At 36.9% G+C, this 18,195-nt stretch overlaps 1 protein-coding gene across 5 annotated transcripts; it reads right to left on the bottom strand.

Annotated features, from left to right (window-relative positions):
- LOC115954914 (protein MEI2-like 2) lies at positions 1 to 10,189 on the bottom strand. 5 transcript variants are annotated; one of them, XM_031072911.1, is made up of 13 exons: positions 9,860 to 10,189; positions 8,713 to 8,766; positions 8,449 to 8,592; positions 7,903 to 8,366; positions 5,652 to 5,810; positions 5,438 to 5,554; positions 5,158 to 5,309; positions 3,584 to 3,675; positions 2,532 to 3,474; positions 2,340 to 2,424; positions 2,170 to 2,238; positions 1,743 to 1,922; positions 1 to 777 (listed from the first exon to the last, which is right to left on the bottom strand). In XM_031072911.1, exons 2-13 carry the CDS (start codon positions 8,753 to 8,755, stop codon positions 661 to 663), a joined length of 2,565 nt encoding a protein of 854 aa, XP_030928771.1. In that variant the 5' UTR covers positions 8,756 to 8,766; positions 9,860 to 10,189; the 3' UTR covers positions 1 to 660. The 5 variants fall into 5 exon arrangements, with proteins under 5 accessions (XP_030928771.1, XP_030928772.1, XP_030928773.1 ...); XM_031072912.1 differs by having other exon boundaries at positions 653 to 777; positions 8,713 to 8,769; XM_031072913.1 differs by lacking the exon at positions 9,860 to 10,189 and adding an exon at positions 9,800 to 9,818 and having other exon boundaries at positions 653 to 777.
- Positions 10,190 to 18,195: the final 8,006 nt, after the last annotated feature.

Raw genomic sequence — 18,195 nt, 5'->3', positions numbered from 1 at the left:
TTCAAATTAAGTTCTACAGATATCAAACTGAAAACATTTCATTTACGATTTTGAAGAAAAAAATCTGTTAGAGAGAGAGAGAGAGAGAGAGAGTAACAAGACATCTATACAACCATATATTTCCTCAGATACACATTTTCTAAGTCACACAATAACACTGTAAGTCTGTAACACATGAACATGATGGTTCTGTTTGTCCCGTTTCTGTACACAATCTTTTTACAACCCCCAAACCTGATAAACATCTAACCATACACATGTAATGATATTAGCAAATTGACTTGAAAGACCCAGAAAAAAAAACTGAGAGATGATAAAAAGCAAACCCGAAAGGAGAGATCATGCACAAGCCGGTGAGCAATGCATATGGCTGGAGAGAGACTTCACAATTCAGCAATATGCTTCCCTTATTCGCCTGGTTAAATAACAATTTGTACCTCTACATATAAACAAAATGCTCTCTGCCACTTTTCCTTGGATACTTCCTCATGAAATATTTTCAAGTATCCATCACTCAAAGGTGGAGGTAGCAAATACGACAGAGCAATTATACGCCCGTTACTTGGTTCTCTTTCAACTTTATACACTTGAACATCTATGCAACAGTTAGCAGCTCCTAGTTGCCAATCCTTAAGGCTAAGAGTAGATTTTCATACGTTGTTAAATTTTCTCTGGCCTCTCATCCAGAATTTCTTTTGGGCTCTCCAATGAATCCCCTGAGTAAGACCCATCTGGTTGTCGAATACATATGTTCAAATTGCTGGAAAGGAAAGGTTCCTGGAGGACACACACAAAAATAGTCAAAAAATAAACATGGTTTCTCCAAGACAACTTCAAGAAACCATGACTTCTAATAAATTATGGATACATTAATCTTTGTTTTGTAAATTCTAAAACAGGATTAAACTCTCTCTTCTATTTCTTTATCAAGATCAATTTGATAACCTGATCAAAGATGCCAAGGGAACCACAGAAACTAGAAATGGACCCTTGGTCTAGCTATTTCAACCATCAGCATCAGCCCCCTCTTTCACTCTTTGCACTCCACTCAAAACAAATGAAAATTCTTGAGTACAAATTGTATGAGAATTTTTTCTGTTTCACAATATCCTCTCCAACAGTTAAATTCTCCTTTGTGTTCCTCTAAATGCCTCATTATGTAAGGTGTGAGCTACTAACAAAAAATTAAGGATGAATGTTGTTAGACTTATGGTTAAGTGATTAAATTCACCATTTCCTAATAGCTTAAGCTTTGGGGACAATCGGTAATTTAACATGGTATCAAAGCAAGAGATCTTGAGTTTGATCCCTAACTTTACTCTACCTCCCATTTAAATGTTAAATTCCCACTTGTTGGGCCCCCACTTATTAAGGGGAAGTTTAGGCCCACAAGTGAGGGGAAGTGTTAGACTTATGGTTAAGTGATTAAATTCACCATTTCCTAATAGCTTAAGCTTTTGAGACAATCGGTAATTTAACAAATGTAATGTACTCCAACAAAGAAGCTGCTTCCACACAGACCCTAATTAAAGCTCAAAAATAGCATGAAATATATAACAAACATAAATGAATACTAAGCAGTTATCAACATAATATTTATATGGAATCAGCAATAAATATCTTCGGGCAGTTAAGTTAGAGGACGCTGGCATGGTGACATTATTTAGAGATAGAAGAACTAGCAAGAACGCTCCAAGTAGTTGAGGATATTTCTAGTTTGTTGTGATCAATAAACATGTAACCTGATCAACAATCTCTTGACCCTCTGAGTGAAAGAGAATTGGCCGGCATCGCTTATCTTCATTCATTAGGCTTGAATTCTGAAAGTGTGTCACAAGGGCAGCCTTGCCCTGAATTCGTGCATATGCCAGTGAAGCAACTTTTTCACTATTGAACTTCTCCCACTTCTTTCCATTAAACGCCTGCATAAATTTCCATGGTATAAGTTCTGGAAAATTTGAAGGATTTCCATGACTCCAATTCAGCAGATAAATCTTCTTGAATTGTCAGCCAGATATAAATGCAAAGAATTTCCCATTTAAACAAAAAATTAGTTTTTATGAAAACATTAGCATATAAGTTTACTTTTACAACATTGACATAGAAGAACGTCTAAATTTTATAATGTATTACTACTCCTGGAGCCTCAAGCAAAGGAAAAAGCTGAACCTGATAGAAGGGGATAATGTGTGAAGGAGACACCATATTAATGAAAGCATAACCCACATTGCATTTATTCTGCAACAGACAACTTTAACATCAGTTGCAATTCAAATATAGGAGATTGAAGACCATGGTATCTTATATTCCCACAATATTATATTCCCACAATGGCATACCTTAAAATCAATTGGCAAGTAGAGAAAATCATAAGTACCCCGGTGATTTTCATCAATAGCAGCCAGCAGCATCTTTGAAGTGTACCTGGTAGGAAGATAACAGAAGCAGAAATCATCAATGAATTGACCACCTCATTCAAAAACTAGGAAATTTGTAATGATTTCAAAACGTTGACCATATATTGTTCTTACTTATTAGGAATGTTTTTAATCATTAAAGTAGTCCTAGTATCTTCCCCACTGATAATTTTATCCAAATCAAGCTGGTACTGCTTCTTGCTATCTGTCTGGTTTACACTATTCTCAACTCGCCTACTTCGACCACGGTCACCTAATCCCTCATTGCCAGTTGCTCCAGGTCCCAAATAAGAACCATTGCCAAGGAACAAGGGAGCATGCCTTGGCACTGACATCATTCTGAAACTAGGAGAACCATTTTCTGTTACATTTCCTGAAAGACCGACACCAGCACTCATAGCTGCACGGGCACCAATGTTCATCACATTGCTACGACTTAAACCCATGCCTGGAAATGCAACTGGATTCATGAACGATGTGTCCGGTGACTCTGGGAAGAAGCCAAACTGCCTTTCAAGAGGAATACCAGAAGGAGCAGATCCAACATGATGTTGGTGATGTGAGCCTACAAAAGAACCTTGACGACCAGCATAAGGAAAACCTTGACCCTGTCCACTGGATGCAAATGGGTACCCAACAGATGATGTCTGCCACGCAGAAGAATTGGCATGCTCAGAATAAGGACCTGGACTTCCCCAGAGAAACTGAGGACCAGATAATGTTCCGATGCTAGATGAATTCAGATTTGATTCACCAAAAGGAGACAGGGGTCCTGGACTTGTGCTGAATTTCTGCTCAGAAAGGGAATGGGAATGCTGATAGGCAGCACCTTGCGTTGATCCCATGTTGGGGAATATCTGATTAACATGGTTAACCCTTCCAGTGTCCTTACCAATAGGTGCAATTTTTGGGGAGGTAGATACATGATGTGGCAGAATTGAAGCTAACCCAGTCAAATGGTTGCTGCTTATAGGGCTGAGATTTCCTGGACCTGGGGACTTACTAAAAGAATGCAAAGGATTATGATCACCTGGGCTGCCAAATTGTGGCCAGCTACCTGTCATAGAAGTGCCAGTAATCTTATAACTGAATGTCTTTCCAATAAGAATTAAGCATACAGATACTTAGTTGTAAGATATATGTGAGTTATTTAGGGATAAAAGTACCAGGGGGAGAATTGGTCACTGGTGAACCAACATGTGGTCGGAAGCTTCGGATTTCATCCTGTTCCAACTCTTGACTTAATTGTTGCATCAAGCTATAGATCAAAGGTACAAGCAGGTTAATTTCTTCACAGCTTAATGGATTAATAACAATATGTAGCAAGATATCAGTCAAAATGGGAACCAAGGAAGGGTGCTGTTAGTTAGCTTTGTTTAAGATATTCTTTATAACCAAAAATAAGAAGAGGAGGGGTGGCAAGAAAGTAAAACATAGCATATGATGAGCCTAATTCGAACAACACGCAAATAAATATAGAGAGATCCTTTAAAAGATCCATATGAAGAAGTATTAAGGGCCAAAAAAATGTAGAGTTAAAAGATAGAAGAAGATAGACAGTTTACTATGAAGACATGTTGCAGATGCTCACAGGCCATGAAATAGGAGCCAGAAATTACATATAGCATTACAAGTTTTTGATAAACAAGCTGTTCATGAAACAAAAACAATTTTTTACATCCTGCAGGAACCAGAAGCATACGTTTTTCTATCATCATCACTAGAAGTCCACCAATTCAAGTGTATCAACTTTACTTCCTATTTTCCTTTATTCATGGGTCCCAAATGTCTATTTGTTTTCATGAATTTTTTTAATTTTTTAGGGCTTTCCTTTGTATACTTCCATTTCCCTTCGTAAAGTAAACAATCATCAAAGAATTTTAGCACAGTTCCTACAACATGCCCATGAATATTATTTTGGACAGGTTGGTTTTAGTTATATAAAAAGCTTTTTTTTTTCGCACCTAGAGTTGTACAAAGCATACATATACCTACAGGAACAGCAACTTTGACTTGCAGTAGCTTTGTTGGTTGTAGTATGATATTCAAGGTTTTGGAACTTGGGCTCAAGGGTCCACCATAACAAGCTTTGAGTTGTTTTTCTAGGAAACAATATTACTACCAACAAAAGTATCAAGAAGAAGCCATGGATCAATTGGTCATACCACACCATGATATTATGAGCTGCTGAACATTGATTTGAAACCCCACCCCAGCAGCTCTTTGTTGATAATTTTTCCATACAGCCCAACCCATCACGCTTTTTTGACCCATGTCCTGGTCAACAGTCTTAGTTATTGATCCAGTGGGTCAACAGGTTTGAATAGTTATTTGTTGAAAATGGATCTTACAGGATGACCAGCCCGTTTATAGACACAATTCCTGGGACAATTCATCTGACTGTGCAGTCCAGTCCAGGTCTTAAAACATTGAGGAGAATCATATGCTAAACCATAATGCTTATTGTTTGATGTCACTTTCATACAGCCATTTCTCTGAGTAAAATAAAATGAAAAAGAGTTGCAGCAGATGAAGGCTTTGGAATGAAAAGTTGATATTAACAATAAAAAGTTCTTTTTTCTTACTGCTTGTACAAGAATTTAGATGTTGGCTGGGGTGGCAAAAGGGATGATAGGCCTTAGATTCAAGTCTTCCTCTAAGAAAGAGAGAATTAAAAGAAGCAAGAATTCATGCCAACGACAATGCTTTAGCTCTGTTATGACAGAAACTAAATACTTACTTTCGACGTGCTCCACCAGGGCGGCTAGGTTCAAGCTTTATGCGTTTCCCAGCTATGTCACTCCTATTTAATGCTCTAAGAGCTGCCTCTGCAGCTCTAACATCATAAAATTCTATGAATTTATGGTGTCTCTTGTGTGGTGTTTCCCTGATCTGCATTTCATTCACAAGGTTATTTAAAGATTAAAGAGCTAAGCATAATAGTGCATAAAGTATACATACAAGGATGAGTAAATGAATACAAAACAACATGTAAAAGAAACACATCCAAAAGGTAGCACCTCTTTGACTTCCCCATAAGCCCCAAATATTTGACGAAGGTCATCATTTGATACCGATGGATCCAAATTGAACACCACAAGAGTTCCTTGGTTAATATCCTTTTCTGATGGGTTATCCTGGAATAAAGTAGAGAAGGAATGATGCATGACATAGAAATGGATTGAAATCAACAGTACCAAACAAAATCATAAAAACAAGCATCCTGTTTCAAACCTTGGGAATTGAAAAATGAATGTCAAGTTTTCTTCGTCTCAAAGGCTTATTTTGTAATGCACGCATTGCAGTACGAGCAGCTCGGATATCATAATAAGATATCATCACAAAGCCCCTATGCTTGCATGCGGTGTATAAAGTTCTGATATCCCCATATTGCTACCAAAATAAATAAATAAATAAAAAGAAGTTTCATAATCAAATAAGTGTTAAGAGTAACAAAATATAGATGAAACACTGTTTTACCATATATGTAATATAGAAAAGGAAAAAAAAAATCACAGAACTCAAACCACACCCCCCCCCCTCTCTGCCCCCCAACACAAACACAAATTACATAACGTTATTTATTTATTTTGGGTAAGTATAAAATCTGAAATAACTATGTGACACTAATCATATGAACCTTTTGTTATGTTTCTCATTTACAAGTTACAACTATTATGTTCTGCAATACTAAATACATTAGTTCCACTGTAAGACCCACATCAACTATGTTTCCAAGATTAAAATAAGGTCATTTTGCAGACAATGGTATGTAGAATGCATTTTCCAAGATTAAAATAAGAGGAGGGGAACAGAGGGAAGGGCAAAAGATCACCTCTCCCTTAGAGTCCCTATTTTGCTTCACCACAATTGGGAGGAAAGGAAGGAATGAAAGAGTTGCATGGATGTAGTATACATTTTAAATATTTTTTATCCATGAAGGATCCAGTATGTGTTTAACTTTCCTTCCATTCTTCTTGATGACCAAACTGCCTAAGAGACTTAAAGATTCACCTTTTTTTCATTTTCTTCACTTCACTCTGATTGTAGGGAAAACAATGAAGCAAGGTGGGGCCAAGGATCCCATTCCCTATCCTATCCTTGAATGTTAAATTATCCCTTGCTCCATCCCCGCTTTGGGGATGACTGGGAATCCCCCACCACACAATGTCCTATATTACTTATTTTCATGGCGAACAATTAAAAAAAAAAAAAAAAAAAACATATATGTATGCATATAGTAAAAGTTATTTACACAAATATAGCAAATAAAAGGAAATTACAAATTCTTTCTAAAGATAATGTAAAACATATTAATGTAAGAGGAGTTATATAATTGAAAATATATAAGGGTACTTATATGACAATTATAAGTGGATACTGGGAAAGGGTGGTCCAAGTCTCGCCCCTCCCTTATTGGGAACAAAATCGATCCTCATCCCTGTCCCTGTGGTTTCTTGTGGAATCCCCACCCCATACAGGGCACAGTACAGCAGATCCCAACTTAATAGGGCTAAACTGCCATCCCTATTATATTATTTCCTTTTCCTTCCTTCTCTAATGGAAACAAAAAGAGTATAAATGCCCATTACATATCAAATTAAGCTGAATACTTACAAGCAACCATCCCAAGACTTAACTCAATTTTTTTGTCTTCTTTCCTTCAGTCACAATGCTTGGGAGTTCACAAAGATATGGAATAAAAAGGAATGAGATTTTTTTCTTGTGTGGTTGGGAATTTAAAAAGAATAAATGTATTTTTGCCTCAATTAATGAGGGAGAATGGAGCATTCAACCCATGGATTGTTCATTAAAATGGAATGGAAACCATCTCTATCCCTCTTTCTAAAATTCCAACCAAGAAACTGTTCCCTTCCATTCCTTTCCTTTCTACAGTGCATCCAAAGTCTAAACAGTTAACACACTGGGAAGCTCTACCTCAAGTGACCCTCTTGCCCTTGTTTCCTTCAGAAGAATGTTGGAACAGGCTGAATACTATCTCAAATGAGCATCTAGGAGTACGATACTACAAATTGTATTAGAAGAGCTGGGCAACAGCATGTACTCTTTTGAGCATCTTAATTTTGTTGGCAACTTAAAGACCAGAAATGGACTTTTTCTAAGAACAAAAATGCATAAAAATGCAAAACCGAGGGGGGCGGGGGGGGATTTCAACACAAGCAGAAAGGTTATACAAGAGTCACTCCAAGAGGAGAAGAAAAAAGGAAACTAGTGAAAAGGTTCTATCAGACAGCAGTCAACAAGACCCGGGCTTCCCCTGCATCTAATATGGAATTGGTAATTTGCGAACAAAATTTATTTGATAAGATTTATCCGTACATTTTTCCAGATTACCAAGGAGATGATAGTTGCAGGATTTAAATTTGTCAAGTGATAGCATAATATAAGCCAAAATTTCAACTTTCATAAGCAAGACAAAGCAGACATAGGCAGTCAGAATTTTGATGAAACTAGTGAAAAGTACCTCAAAGAGAGATCTCAATTCAGAGTCCTCAACATTACTATTGATATTTCTGACAAACAGTGTCCTTGATGGATGCTCCCCATAGGGATGTTCCCCAGCAACTGTCCCCACACCATTTGGAAGCGCATAGTGAGCAATGCCATTCGAAGTAACACCATCAGATATGCTTACCTTTGACAAACCAATACCAAGGCTCTCTGAGGACTCATAATCCAATTCCATACCCCCTCCACTACCAAATAAATCATCTTCTAAATCCTCCAGCTGATTAGGCAAATCACTTAGGTCAAAATCTTCCATTATGCCAGCCAAAAGCTCATCATCATCAGGAAGCATGTTTCCTATTGTATTTTCTTCAATGTCTTCAAGCAGATCCTTCCCCTCAGTATCTTGGTCAAGTTTATCTAAATTAGGCGAGTTATCCTCAACAGATTGACCACCATGATCCAAAGCAGAAAAGTTCACTGCAAATTGTCAAAAATAAGTCTTGCTAATCAGTGTAAGCAGTAGGTATATACAATATCTTGTGACGAGCTCAAAACATACACTTTTCATGTGAAAGGACAGGCAATGAGCTAGAAAACAAGCTTGCATCACTTGATGAATGATATGCATCAATTCCACGTGGGATCCCCCACACACTACTTCCCACTTTTCCAGGAACGTTAACTGATGGAATCTTGAATTGACCTACAAAAACATTTATGAATGCTAATCAATGAGTATGACACATACATACACAGGCAAATACACATATAACATGAGAACATATATGTTATCAGCTTTGATCAGCGGATGAAAGAGGGTGACCTTCAGAATGACCTGAGATAGAACCCTTTAGATATTGCTCCATCTAGTCAATTTCTGCTAACAGCAAGAAAAATTGAGGTTAAGCTATTATAATTATCAACTATAAGGAACTTTTTAGAGGCTATCAAAAAGATGCAAAGATACAGATACATGCAACAATGAATATGCACTTATTATGCAGCAATCACTATGGAGAAAAGGAATTAATAAAAAAGCAATCATTAATGTTCAACTTTTTTGAACTCAAGTGCAAGCACTAATTCTTCAAAACGGTTTGAGTAATTGCACCTAGGTAAAATCAGTCCAAAAGCACAACTGTGTGGCCCACTAATTCTTCAACTATAAATGTGACATTTCACATATCCATACGCCTCTATACCAATTAGTTACCAAAAAATATATATATATATATAGTAACCAATGATTAATCATCAATCATCTTCCGGATATGGGACATTGAACATGAAGAATCATAAGTTTCAACCAGTTTGGCCCATTGGAGTTGAGAACAAGCAACATTTTCTCCTTCTTACATATCCAAGGTCCACTATTAAATGTCAGATAGAATTGATCAATTCAACACCTAAACTCCTGAAAATTGATTAATGCACAATTATAACTGCAAAATGGGACCAATAGCACCGGCACATCAAAACCCCCTACTAGTTTAAGATTCAATTAAAGTTAAGAAATTTTTTGACGAAATAGTTCATAAGCTAAGTGTTGAAGCTAAATCATGCAAAGCTCCATATGACATGTAAAGTAAAATTAAATAAAAACCACCCAAAAAAAAAAAAAGGCAAGACCAACTTAGCAGCTCTTAAAATTCACCTGAGGCAGACTCTACACAGTTCCAAGCTCAAATTTTACTACATAAACCAGAACCAAGATAGCAATTTTAGCAGAGCAAGAAATACCCACCAAGCCCAAACCCATATACGGTTTCATCATCATTCACCGTTTTCCATCAACAAGAAATTAAATTTCACCAAAACATGAAATACCCACATGCTATTTCACCCAATCACATCCAAAAACATAAAAATCAAACACAAACAAAAAATTCTCCAAAAAAAATCAGAATTACCACTAAGAATTCAGAAGCACACACAGAGAAAGAGAGAGTAGAGAAAAGAGACAAAAGTACCTTATAAAGAGAGAACAAGAACACACACACAGAGACAGAGACAGCGACAGAGAGAGAAGTTAAAGAGAACCCATTTCTTGAAGATGGGTACAAACTATTTGGCAGATAGAAAAACAAAGCTTTGTCCTTGATCAAAGAAAATTAAACACCAAGAGAGAAAGAGAAAGAGAGAGCGAGAGTTCCGTAGAAGCAGAGAAATTTCTTTCTTATACTCCTCTACTTCCTTCTCTCTCGCCGGGAAACCAGAGAGAAAAACTGTAAGAAAATCAGAGAGAGAGGGAGTAAGAGTGAGAAAGTAAAACAGAGGAAAATGATTGGAGGGAAGGAGTGCAAGTACAGGGAAATTTATTATTTCACACACTATTAAATATTAATAACACACCAACCCAAACACCCCCCCCCCAAAAAAAAAAAAGGAAAAAAACTGCTAATTTTTTTTTTTTTTTTGGAAAGGAAAAAAAAAACTTCAGCTATTGCTTTGCTTTGCTAGATTTTTTTTTAGTAATAATATTTTTGATAGATACGTAGTATTTTAAATCAATTCATGATTATTGATATACCTATTGATTTTTTTGACCTAGCGGGAATTGCACTCTAGGTCTTTTGTTCAATAACAGGTCAGAGACTTTATCAATTTGAGCTATCTGGAACTCAAACAAAAAATACTAGGAATCCTCAGTATGCGTGTGACTAAAAAATTAGGCCGTATTTGAATCCTATTTGGCGTCCGTTGACACATATGCACATTAGCAATTTAGCACAGACGTGCTTGTCCGTTTCTCCAACCATTGGCATGGCAACCCAAAAATATTTAAAAAACAATACTAGCTTGCAATAGTGGCACTCTCTTCACACCCTGGTTTTATGCTTTTATGCTATTCTAAAATCCGATGGAATTTTGACCCAATCCTTAAAAATAATAATAGCGATGGGATTCATTATAGGTTGCATCATGGAAGGGAAAATAAGGAACCAAAAGTTGTTGTTATGAAAATAACAGGACCATTTGGTTTCGTTTCAAATGAATTTTTTTTTAGAAATTAAAAAAAAAAAAGTCTATTATGGTGATATTCTATAAAATCATATGATGCAATTTTCATTCATGATAGAGTTTTTCTCCAATTTGGTTTGGAAAAATTTCTTCCAACCCATTACATTTATTATTTAAAGAAATTTTAAACATAAGTCACATAACTCATTAAATAGGTTATGTAATCAATTATCACATAGTGTCCTTCTCCAAAAAAAAATTTATCACATAGTGGATTAAAAAATATTTTCTTTAAACTGGTTCGGAGGTCATTTTTTTCTTTCATTAATGAATATATATATATATATATACTTTTTTTATATTCTCATGAAGTAAACAAGAAAGTGCGTGTTGATTCAATGGTAAATACCCTTTGCTCAAGTGAAAATGATGTGTTGCAAGTTCAAGTGAGGAAATTTATCTCTATAAAAATTTGAGATAAGATTATCTACCAACTATTATTTCAAATCATATATAATAAAATTGAGAGTGTTGCAAGCGGAGTAGGACAATTAAGTAAAAATTAATTCTTGATAAAAAAAATCGTAATATTTTCGAAAATTTTAGACGAAATTTTAGGTTTTCTTTCATGTAATATGTTAAAAGAGTGTCGTTTTATTACAATTGTTAAGGAGAATAAAATGGGCCCACACCCACCTCTATTGGAAAACAGCAAAAATAACAAAAGTGTTTTTTTTTTTTTTTGGTTAAGAGCAAAAATAACAAAAATAAATAGTAAAAAGTTGAACTTTTTTTTTTAATTTAAAATCCTTTGATAAGCTAGATAATCTTAATGGACTATATTGGAGATTCCAGCTTAACGATTATCGCTATAAACAAAACCTTTCATTTAATTATTACTAAATATTAGTAATGATTCATAGGATCATTAGTCTTTTGTGGGGCCTATGAGGTTGTCTTGTTCTGAGTGTGTTGTTGAGCAATTGGTTGAAAATTTGGGAAGGCACGAAGCTTAGGTGAGATTGACTGTAGATTGTTAATTCCACCACCTTTATTCTAGTGGGTCTACTGACGTGGTCTTGCGTCAGCTCAGAGGTTCGGCTTTTGCTGTTTTTATGAGTAATGGTAGGACCACCAAATTGGCACAACTTTGTACCAGAATTCGCCATATGATAAATTGTGACATAAAATTGTGTCGATTTTAGCTGTTCTAGCATTACTCGCTTTTCTATGAAAAATATTCAGGAGGAATAATCTTTTTGAATTGCATGTTGCTACCTGCAGTAAATTTCTAGAAAATGAGTCATTTTCTAAAAAATATTTTTCATAAATTTATCTTTTTTTTTAGGTTTGATAACTGCTTTAAATGAGTTAAAAATAATTTTTTAACTTTTTTATTTAGCTTGTTGTGATATAGAGTTTTTTTTAAAAAAAAATTAATGGAAAACAATTTCTAAAAATAAGTCATACTTTTTTTTTATCAGAGATAATTTTCTTTTAACTCATTTTTTCTAATATTATCAAATACTAAAAAAATACATAAAACTATCTTTTATACAAGATTATAATATGTGATTTTTTATTTTTTATTTTTTTGGTTATCGGCTATTAGAGGATTTATGTATTTCCACAAACCAAATTAATTTATTTATTTGAACCCGTTCAGATTGTAATCATGAAAATAAAAGTCTGATAAATTTAGAAAAGATAGAAAGAGATGGTTTTATGATACAACTCTAAAGCTCTTCCTATTTTTAGGTTTATCTAGTACTACAAATATTGCACACGCAATCATTGTAGAACTAATTGCGGAATGATTTTATAATCAAAATAAAATTTAATGAAAATTTTTTTGTTGCACTATAATGATCATAAGTTGACTACTTTTTGGCTTTGTTGTGTGTGATAATTGGAAAGCTCCAGCTGCTCTACCAATTTTAATCAAGGTGAGGCTTTGCAACAGGAAAGTTGACTCTTTTTTCATATATGAAAAGGTTTTGGTCAGATTTTCTAATAGTTAGTATGTATCCTCAAAAGTTTTCTATATTGTTTTTTATCAATAAAACTTTTTTTATAATTAAGAGGAGAAAGTTGTGATAAAATTATGGATACGTTCTTGAGATAGTTTTGTTTTCTTTTTTGAGAAAATCTCTTTAAACTTTAAATATTTATTTAAAAGCTTTAAACCTTTTATTGCATTATCATTATAAAACTTCGTAATTAGTATCCTAATGACACTTCATTAAGTCAACTAGCAATTGGCATCTCTTGTTTCTGTTAAGAGAAGCAAGCTTAAGCTTTAAAAATGTCATTAGATACCCAGCTAACTTACAGGCCTGGTTAGGGATAAGGAAGGAAATGCACTTAAAATAAGTTTTTGGGTTTGATTTATAAATGCACTAAAATAATTGGGTACTAAACACTGAAATAGGCCTGGTTACTACTCGAAGGTCCCGCTCCCAATAGAAATATAAACCAGAGCATTTAAGATAACAATATATATGTTTACCTTTGGTGGAGAAGCGAATATGTTTACCTTTTTTTCTTTTTTCCTTTTTTTTTTAATGAAGGGAAGGGTTCATAGCTAATCTCAGCATGACCTTTTTTTATTCTAAGGGATCAAATATATCACTTATAAATAAATGAGTTCTTAATAATTTCTTATCCATGAATGAGTCATGGCCAAATTGACATTCCATCTTTAATGATAACGTGTGATCAAGGGTTCAATTCCATACTTTATTAAAGAAAAGAAAACAAAAATCATGTGCAATGTCTATTTTTTTCATTGTTCAAGGTATATTTTTTATTTTTCTCACATTGATGAATATGCATTTTGTCTATTTTCTTTATTAGAGCATCATCTTTGATGATACCAAAAATCGTTAATGAGTTGCGTAGTACTCACGTGCTCTATATGAAACTTGCGAAACAGAAATAAAGAAGACCTTGCAAAGAGTACTAGTGTGGTACCGGCCAAATACCCTCCGAAGGTTAAGTTAGAGAGAATTTCTACAACTCTAGAGTGTCAGAGCTGAGATAATTACGCATACCTTGGTTTGTGAGGGATTTGGGGTTTTTATAGTGGTATAGAGCTGACCTCCGTTTCTTGATGGAGAAGGTATTTCCTTGTAGAGAAGATCCTCTTTAATGCCCATATATTGTGGGATTATTTCCTTGTAGGGATTCTGGGCGTGAGATGCAAGACATTTCCATATTAGGTTTCTTGGAGATCACTTAGGCCACATGGGTGCCACGTGGCTTCATTAACCGTCTCCCTTGCGTCCATCTGTCTCATTGGAATCTGTTCTCTACAAAGAATCTGCCCGTCTTACTTAAGTTCGTCTACTTTGAAGGGTCCATCCATTTTTCTTCCTTTCTATCTAACATATGATCCCCTCTACCAGTTCTTTGATTGTTAGGCCATGTAAACCGTTTCCTTTGTCAACACCGTCGCTTATGACTAACTCTGTTAATTGGATCCGTTTGCCTTGGGATTTATCCCTATCAGCTGCCCCCTCACTCTATAGGCCCGTCACCTAGTATCCTAGATGGACACGGGGAGTGACGGTCTCACCTAGTTTCTAGGGAGTCGTGTTTTGAATGACAAGCCAGTTGAGAGTCATAAATGCTGGGGGGACACGTGGCACGATTTTAGTGGTTGGTTACTCGGACCAAAGCGTCTCTTCGTCTTTCGCACCATTTCCTCTCTCTCTCTCTCTCTCTCTCTCTATATATATATATATATATATATATGTATTGCTTCTCCCTTTCATTTGTATTTTTCGCAACCATTTTCAAGTGTCAGAAAGCCACCATCACCTACAAGAATTTGTTACTCCGTCACCTCAGCGCGTCTGTTCACCACGTTGTTTCTGTCCCCTTTCTGCATCATACACCTATAAGTGCTCTTCGTCCTATACGCATATTTTTCTTTTCTTTGTTTTTATAAGTACTGTATGTTCGTCGCATATGCAAACCTGTAGAGTCTTAGGAGTTTATCTGTCACGTGTAGGTGTAACAAATGTCTAGTGAAGCGTCGAGTAAGCAATCGTGTGTCCACGAAGGAGAGAGCTACAATGAGGTGTACCCGTCAGGTCAAGACAACCCCAACGCCTCTTATACTGAAAAGGTTTCGTTTGCAAACTCACCTTCCGAGGAGGAGGATGAGAATTTGGATATGGACGAGTCAAAGAGTGATATAAGTGGAGACTCAAACAGCGAGGACAACATTGAGAACATTGAATCTCCTATTAGATCTGTTGTTAGCCCTGACAGCCTTAGGAAGTTCGTTCTTCCCCTTATATGGACGGTCAACGATTTTAATTCGACCATTAAAAGAAAACACTTCGACACTTTAGTGGAGAGATATCAGATTCCTGTCGACATCCCCATCCGTCTACCTTTTGAGTTTGAGAAGTGTTATTACCGAGGTGTTGATGACGTCGGGGTCTATGAGCAAATGTTCAAGGCGAGATTCAGACTGCCTTTAAGTGCTCTCCACCATCGCTTACTCCAGTACTTAGGACTAGCCGTCACCTAGATTGCTCTGAATGCTTGGAGAATCTTCCTTGGTGTAGAGGTGTTATACAAGGTTCTATACAAAGGGAGACGTCAGCTAACTGTAGAGGAGTTCTTCCATTGTTACTGTCCCTCTAAGATCGTCAAGTCTAGGGGGATCCATAGCTTCCTGCCAAGGAAATCGACGCTCAGGCTAGTGTATGAAACCCCTGATTCTAACTGGAACTGGAAGAACCAGTATTTCTTTATCCAGGGAGACAACTAGGTGTGCCACCCTGATGAACGGGAGAACATGTCCCTTGTTGATAGAACTTAGGGCATAATGCCTCCGTCTGATAGGCGTCCATTTGCTTAAGTTTGCTCATTTATTTATTTTGTCCGTTTTCCTTGTTAGTCTAACCATCTCTTATTGCAACTCAGGACCGTCCAGAGGTTAACCTTGAGCAATGGAGCTTTTTGGAGAAGATCTTCAAAATTTTGTTAAAAAAGAGGACGTGGAAGAAGCTTGTCACTTTGGACACCTTGCACTCGTAATACAAGGGTCCCGAGCCTACAGCCATTGCCCATCGCTACAACTCACAAGCACGCCAACATGAGTCCGTCACTTATTTCTTACTCTTTTAGTTCCTCTTGTAATTTGTCTGACTTTTTCTTACCATTCCCTTTGTCGCAGAAATGGAAGATGGCAAAAGGAAGGTTTACATCAGTTAATAAGCCGCCGCGTAGGCGAAGAAAAAGAAGGAGGAGGGTGTGCCTCCTACTGGAGTGACAAGCCTAATCAAGCCGTTCATTAAGAGGAAAACGACGGACAAGGTCGACCGTCCAGCGAAGAAGCCGAAAGTGGTCCCTCCTACCGTCGGGGAGACGGCTCCAGCTACCTAACTACCTCCTCTGCCCTGTCACGGGACTGTGAAGGGTTTGATGACGGCCAAAGGTCCCATCGCTAAGTAGCGCCCCTTCTCCTCCACGAAGATTCATGATACGCCATTAGCCAACGATCGTTCATCATCAAGGACAATGAATATGAGGACTTGGGCAATCATGCAGTGGAGGCCATGAGGGAAATCAGCTCTTTAACTTGGCTCAGGTGTGTGACCATCCCCTTTTCCCTTCCATCCTTTTTCCTTCCATCTTTTAATTACCTTCATCTCTAACCATGTGTTTTACTCTTATAAGGGGTGCTAATGATGAAAGGGCTAATGGACCATTGCATGGCCCATGAGAAGTTGGTTGACCGTTGTAAGCGACTAAATTTCTCGGTTCGAAATAAGTTAAACAAGTAAAATAGTGTCGCAAATGCGAATTTGTATTGATGATTGTGTGGTACAATTCTCTGTAATTACAAAAGAGTGATCCTCTGATTCGATTTCCTTAAAAGACTTGTTGATTGGATTTGTAGTAATGTGATTTTGACTTGAACACCCAATGTACTTCAATTTGGCTGAAGAATGGATCGAGGATCTTTGGAACAAAATTACAATGAATCTTTGGCTATGAGCTTGTTGGAAATCCTTTGTTCTTCACGTTCTTCGTGTTCTTCGTGTATTCTTCGTCTTCGAAGGTTTGTGGTGGAAGTTCTCCGGGGCTTTAGAGGCTTGAATCCGTTGAGCTTCACTGATTTGTGATTTCTTGAGGTTTCTGGAGGCTTTTGAGCTTGATTCCAATGAACTTTGAGATCTAAGAAGATGATTTGGATGATTCATCTTCGAATGTTCTTTGTATTTAAAGGTTTGTGGTGGAAGTTCTTCGGGGCTTTGGAGGCTTGAATCCGTAGAGCTTCACTGATTTGTGATTTGTTGATGTTTTCGGACCTTTGAACTTGATTCCCACAAACTTTAGGATCTAGGCAGTCGGTTTGGATGATTCTGCTTCGAATGTTCTCCGATTTTGGTGTTGAAGTTCTTGAAGTTCCTGGAGGCTTCAGGGCTTGATTCCAGCAGAGCTTTTTCATTTATGAATCTTGGTCCCCCTTAAATGTCTTAGGAAGGCTTCTATTTATAGGAGTTTGGAGGTGGATGAGCAACACATGGCGGAGTCTGATTGGTGACACATGTCACAGCTTGATTGGTCCGCTTATGTCATCGCTTACACGTGCTGGACTGCTTGTGTCATCGCTTACATGTACGCTAATGCGTGATTGGTTTTTGCATGACACTTGGCAAATTTCTGTTGGCTTCTGAATAGTGATAGCAAAACCTAGCAATAATACATGGTACTTTGTAATTGGCTGTATTTTGTGGACTTGGTAAAGTGACGTGTCAGCTTGTGATAGGTCGAGAATTTTTCCTCTCTACAAATGCCCCCTCGAGACTCGTTCACGCACACAGTCTCGGAGTGTGGTGTGGGAATGAGTTTCGAAAAAAAAGGATTTTTGTATTTGACCTTTTATGTGAAGTAGTTGAAGGTGGTGGAACTTTTAACAGGATGAGATAATTTCCGAAGAGTAGACCCACCCATATGAAAGGCTTTGATGAGACCGAAAAGGGGTCTGCAAGTATTTGAATGTACTCACGTGATGGAGCCTTCTCAGCAGAGGTTAAGTTGAAGTAATTTCAGGAGAGTATTTTGCATCGTTGGCGACGATCACAGGGTGTAGAAGATGGGGAAGATGAGAGAATGGTGGCTGGGTACAGCATGCAAAGTAATGGGGCTAGCCTCGTGTTCTAAAGAACTTCTGGTGAAGTTATTTCAGAAGATCATGCTTTGGATTATGGCGAGGACATGTGGGAAAGTGGTTGAATGTGCGTGTGTAATTGTTTCACTCAAGTTAAGTTGAGGTAATTTTAGAAGCTTATGGATTTTGGGTATGCTGGTGGTGGCAATG

Source organism: Quercus lobata, chromosome 8 (genome assembly GCF_001633185.2).
Source record: "Quercus lobata isolate SW786 chromosome 8, ValleyOak3.0 Primary Assembly, whole genome shotgun sequence".
Lineage (NCBI taxonomy): Eukaryota > Viridiplantae > Streptophyta > Magnoliopsida > Fagales > Fagaceae > Quercus > Quercus lobata.
The sequence above is the reverse complement of the archived record's forward strand: the minus strand, read 5'-3'. Positions and strand labels throughout refer to the sequence as shown.

Excerpts from the sequence above, each read along its gene's own strand:
- LOC115954914 (XM_031072911.1), bottom strand. The coding sequence starts at position 8,755 with ATGGAGCAATATCTAAAGGGTTCTATCTCAGGTCATTCTGAAG. Across the intron at positions 5,310-5,437 it reads CTTATGGGGAAGTCAAAGAG|ATCAGGGAAACACCACACAA; the intron begins GTGCTACCTTTT and ends AATGAAATGCAG. Across the intron at positions 3,676-5,157 it reads CCTGGTGGAGCACGTCGAAA|CTTGATGCAACAATTAAGTC; the intron begins GTAAGTATTTAG and ends TTTGATCTATAG.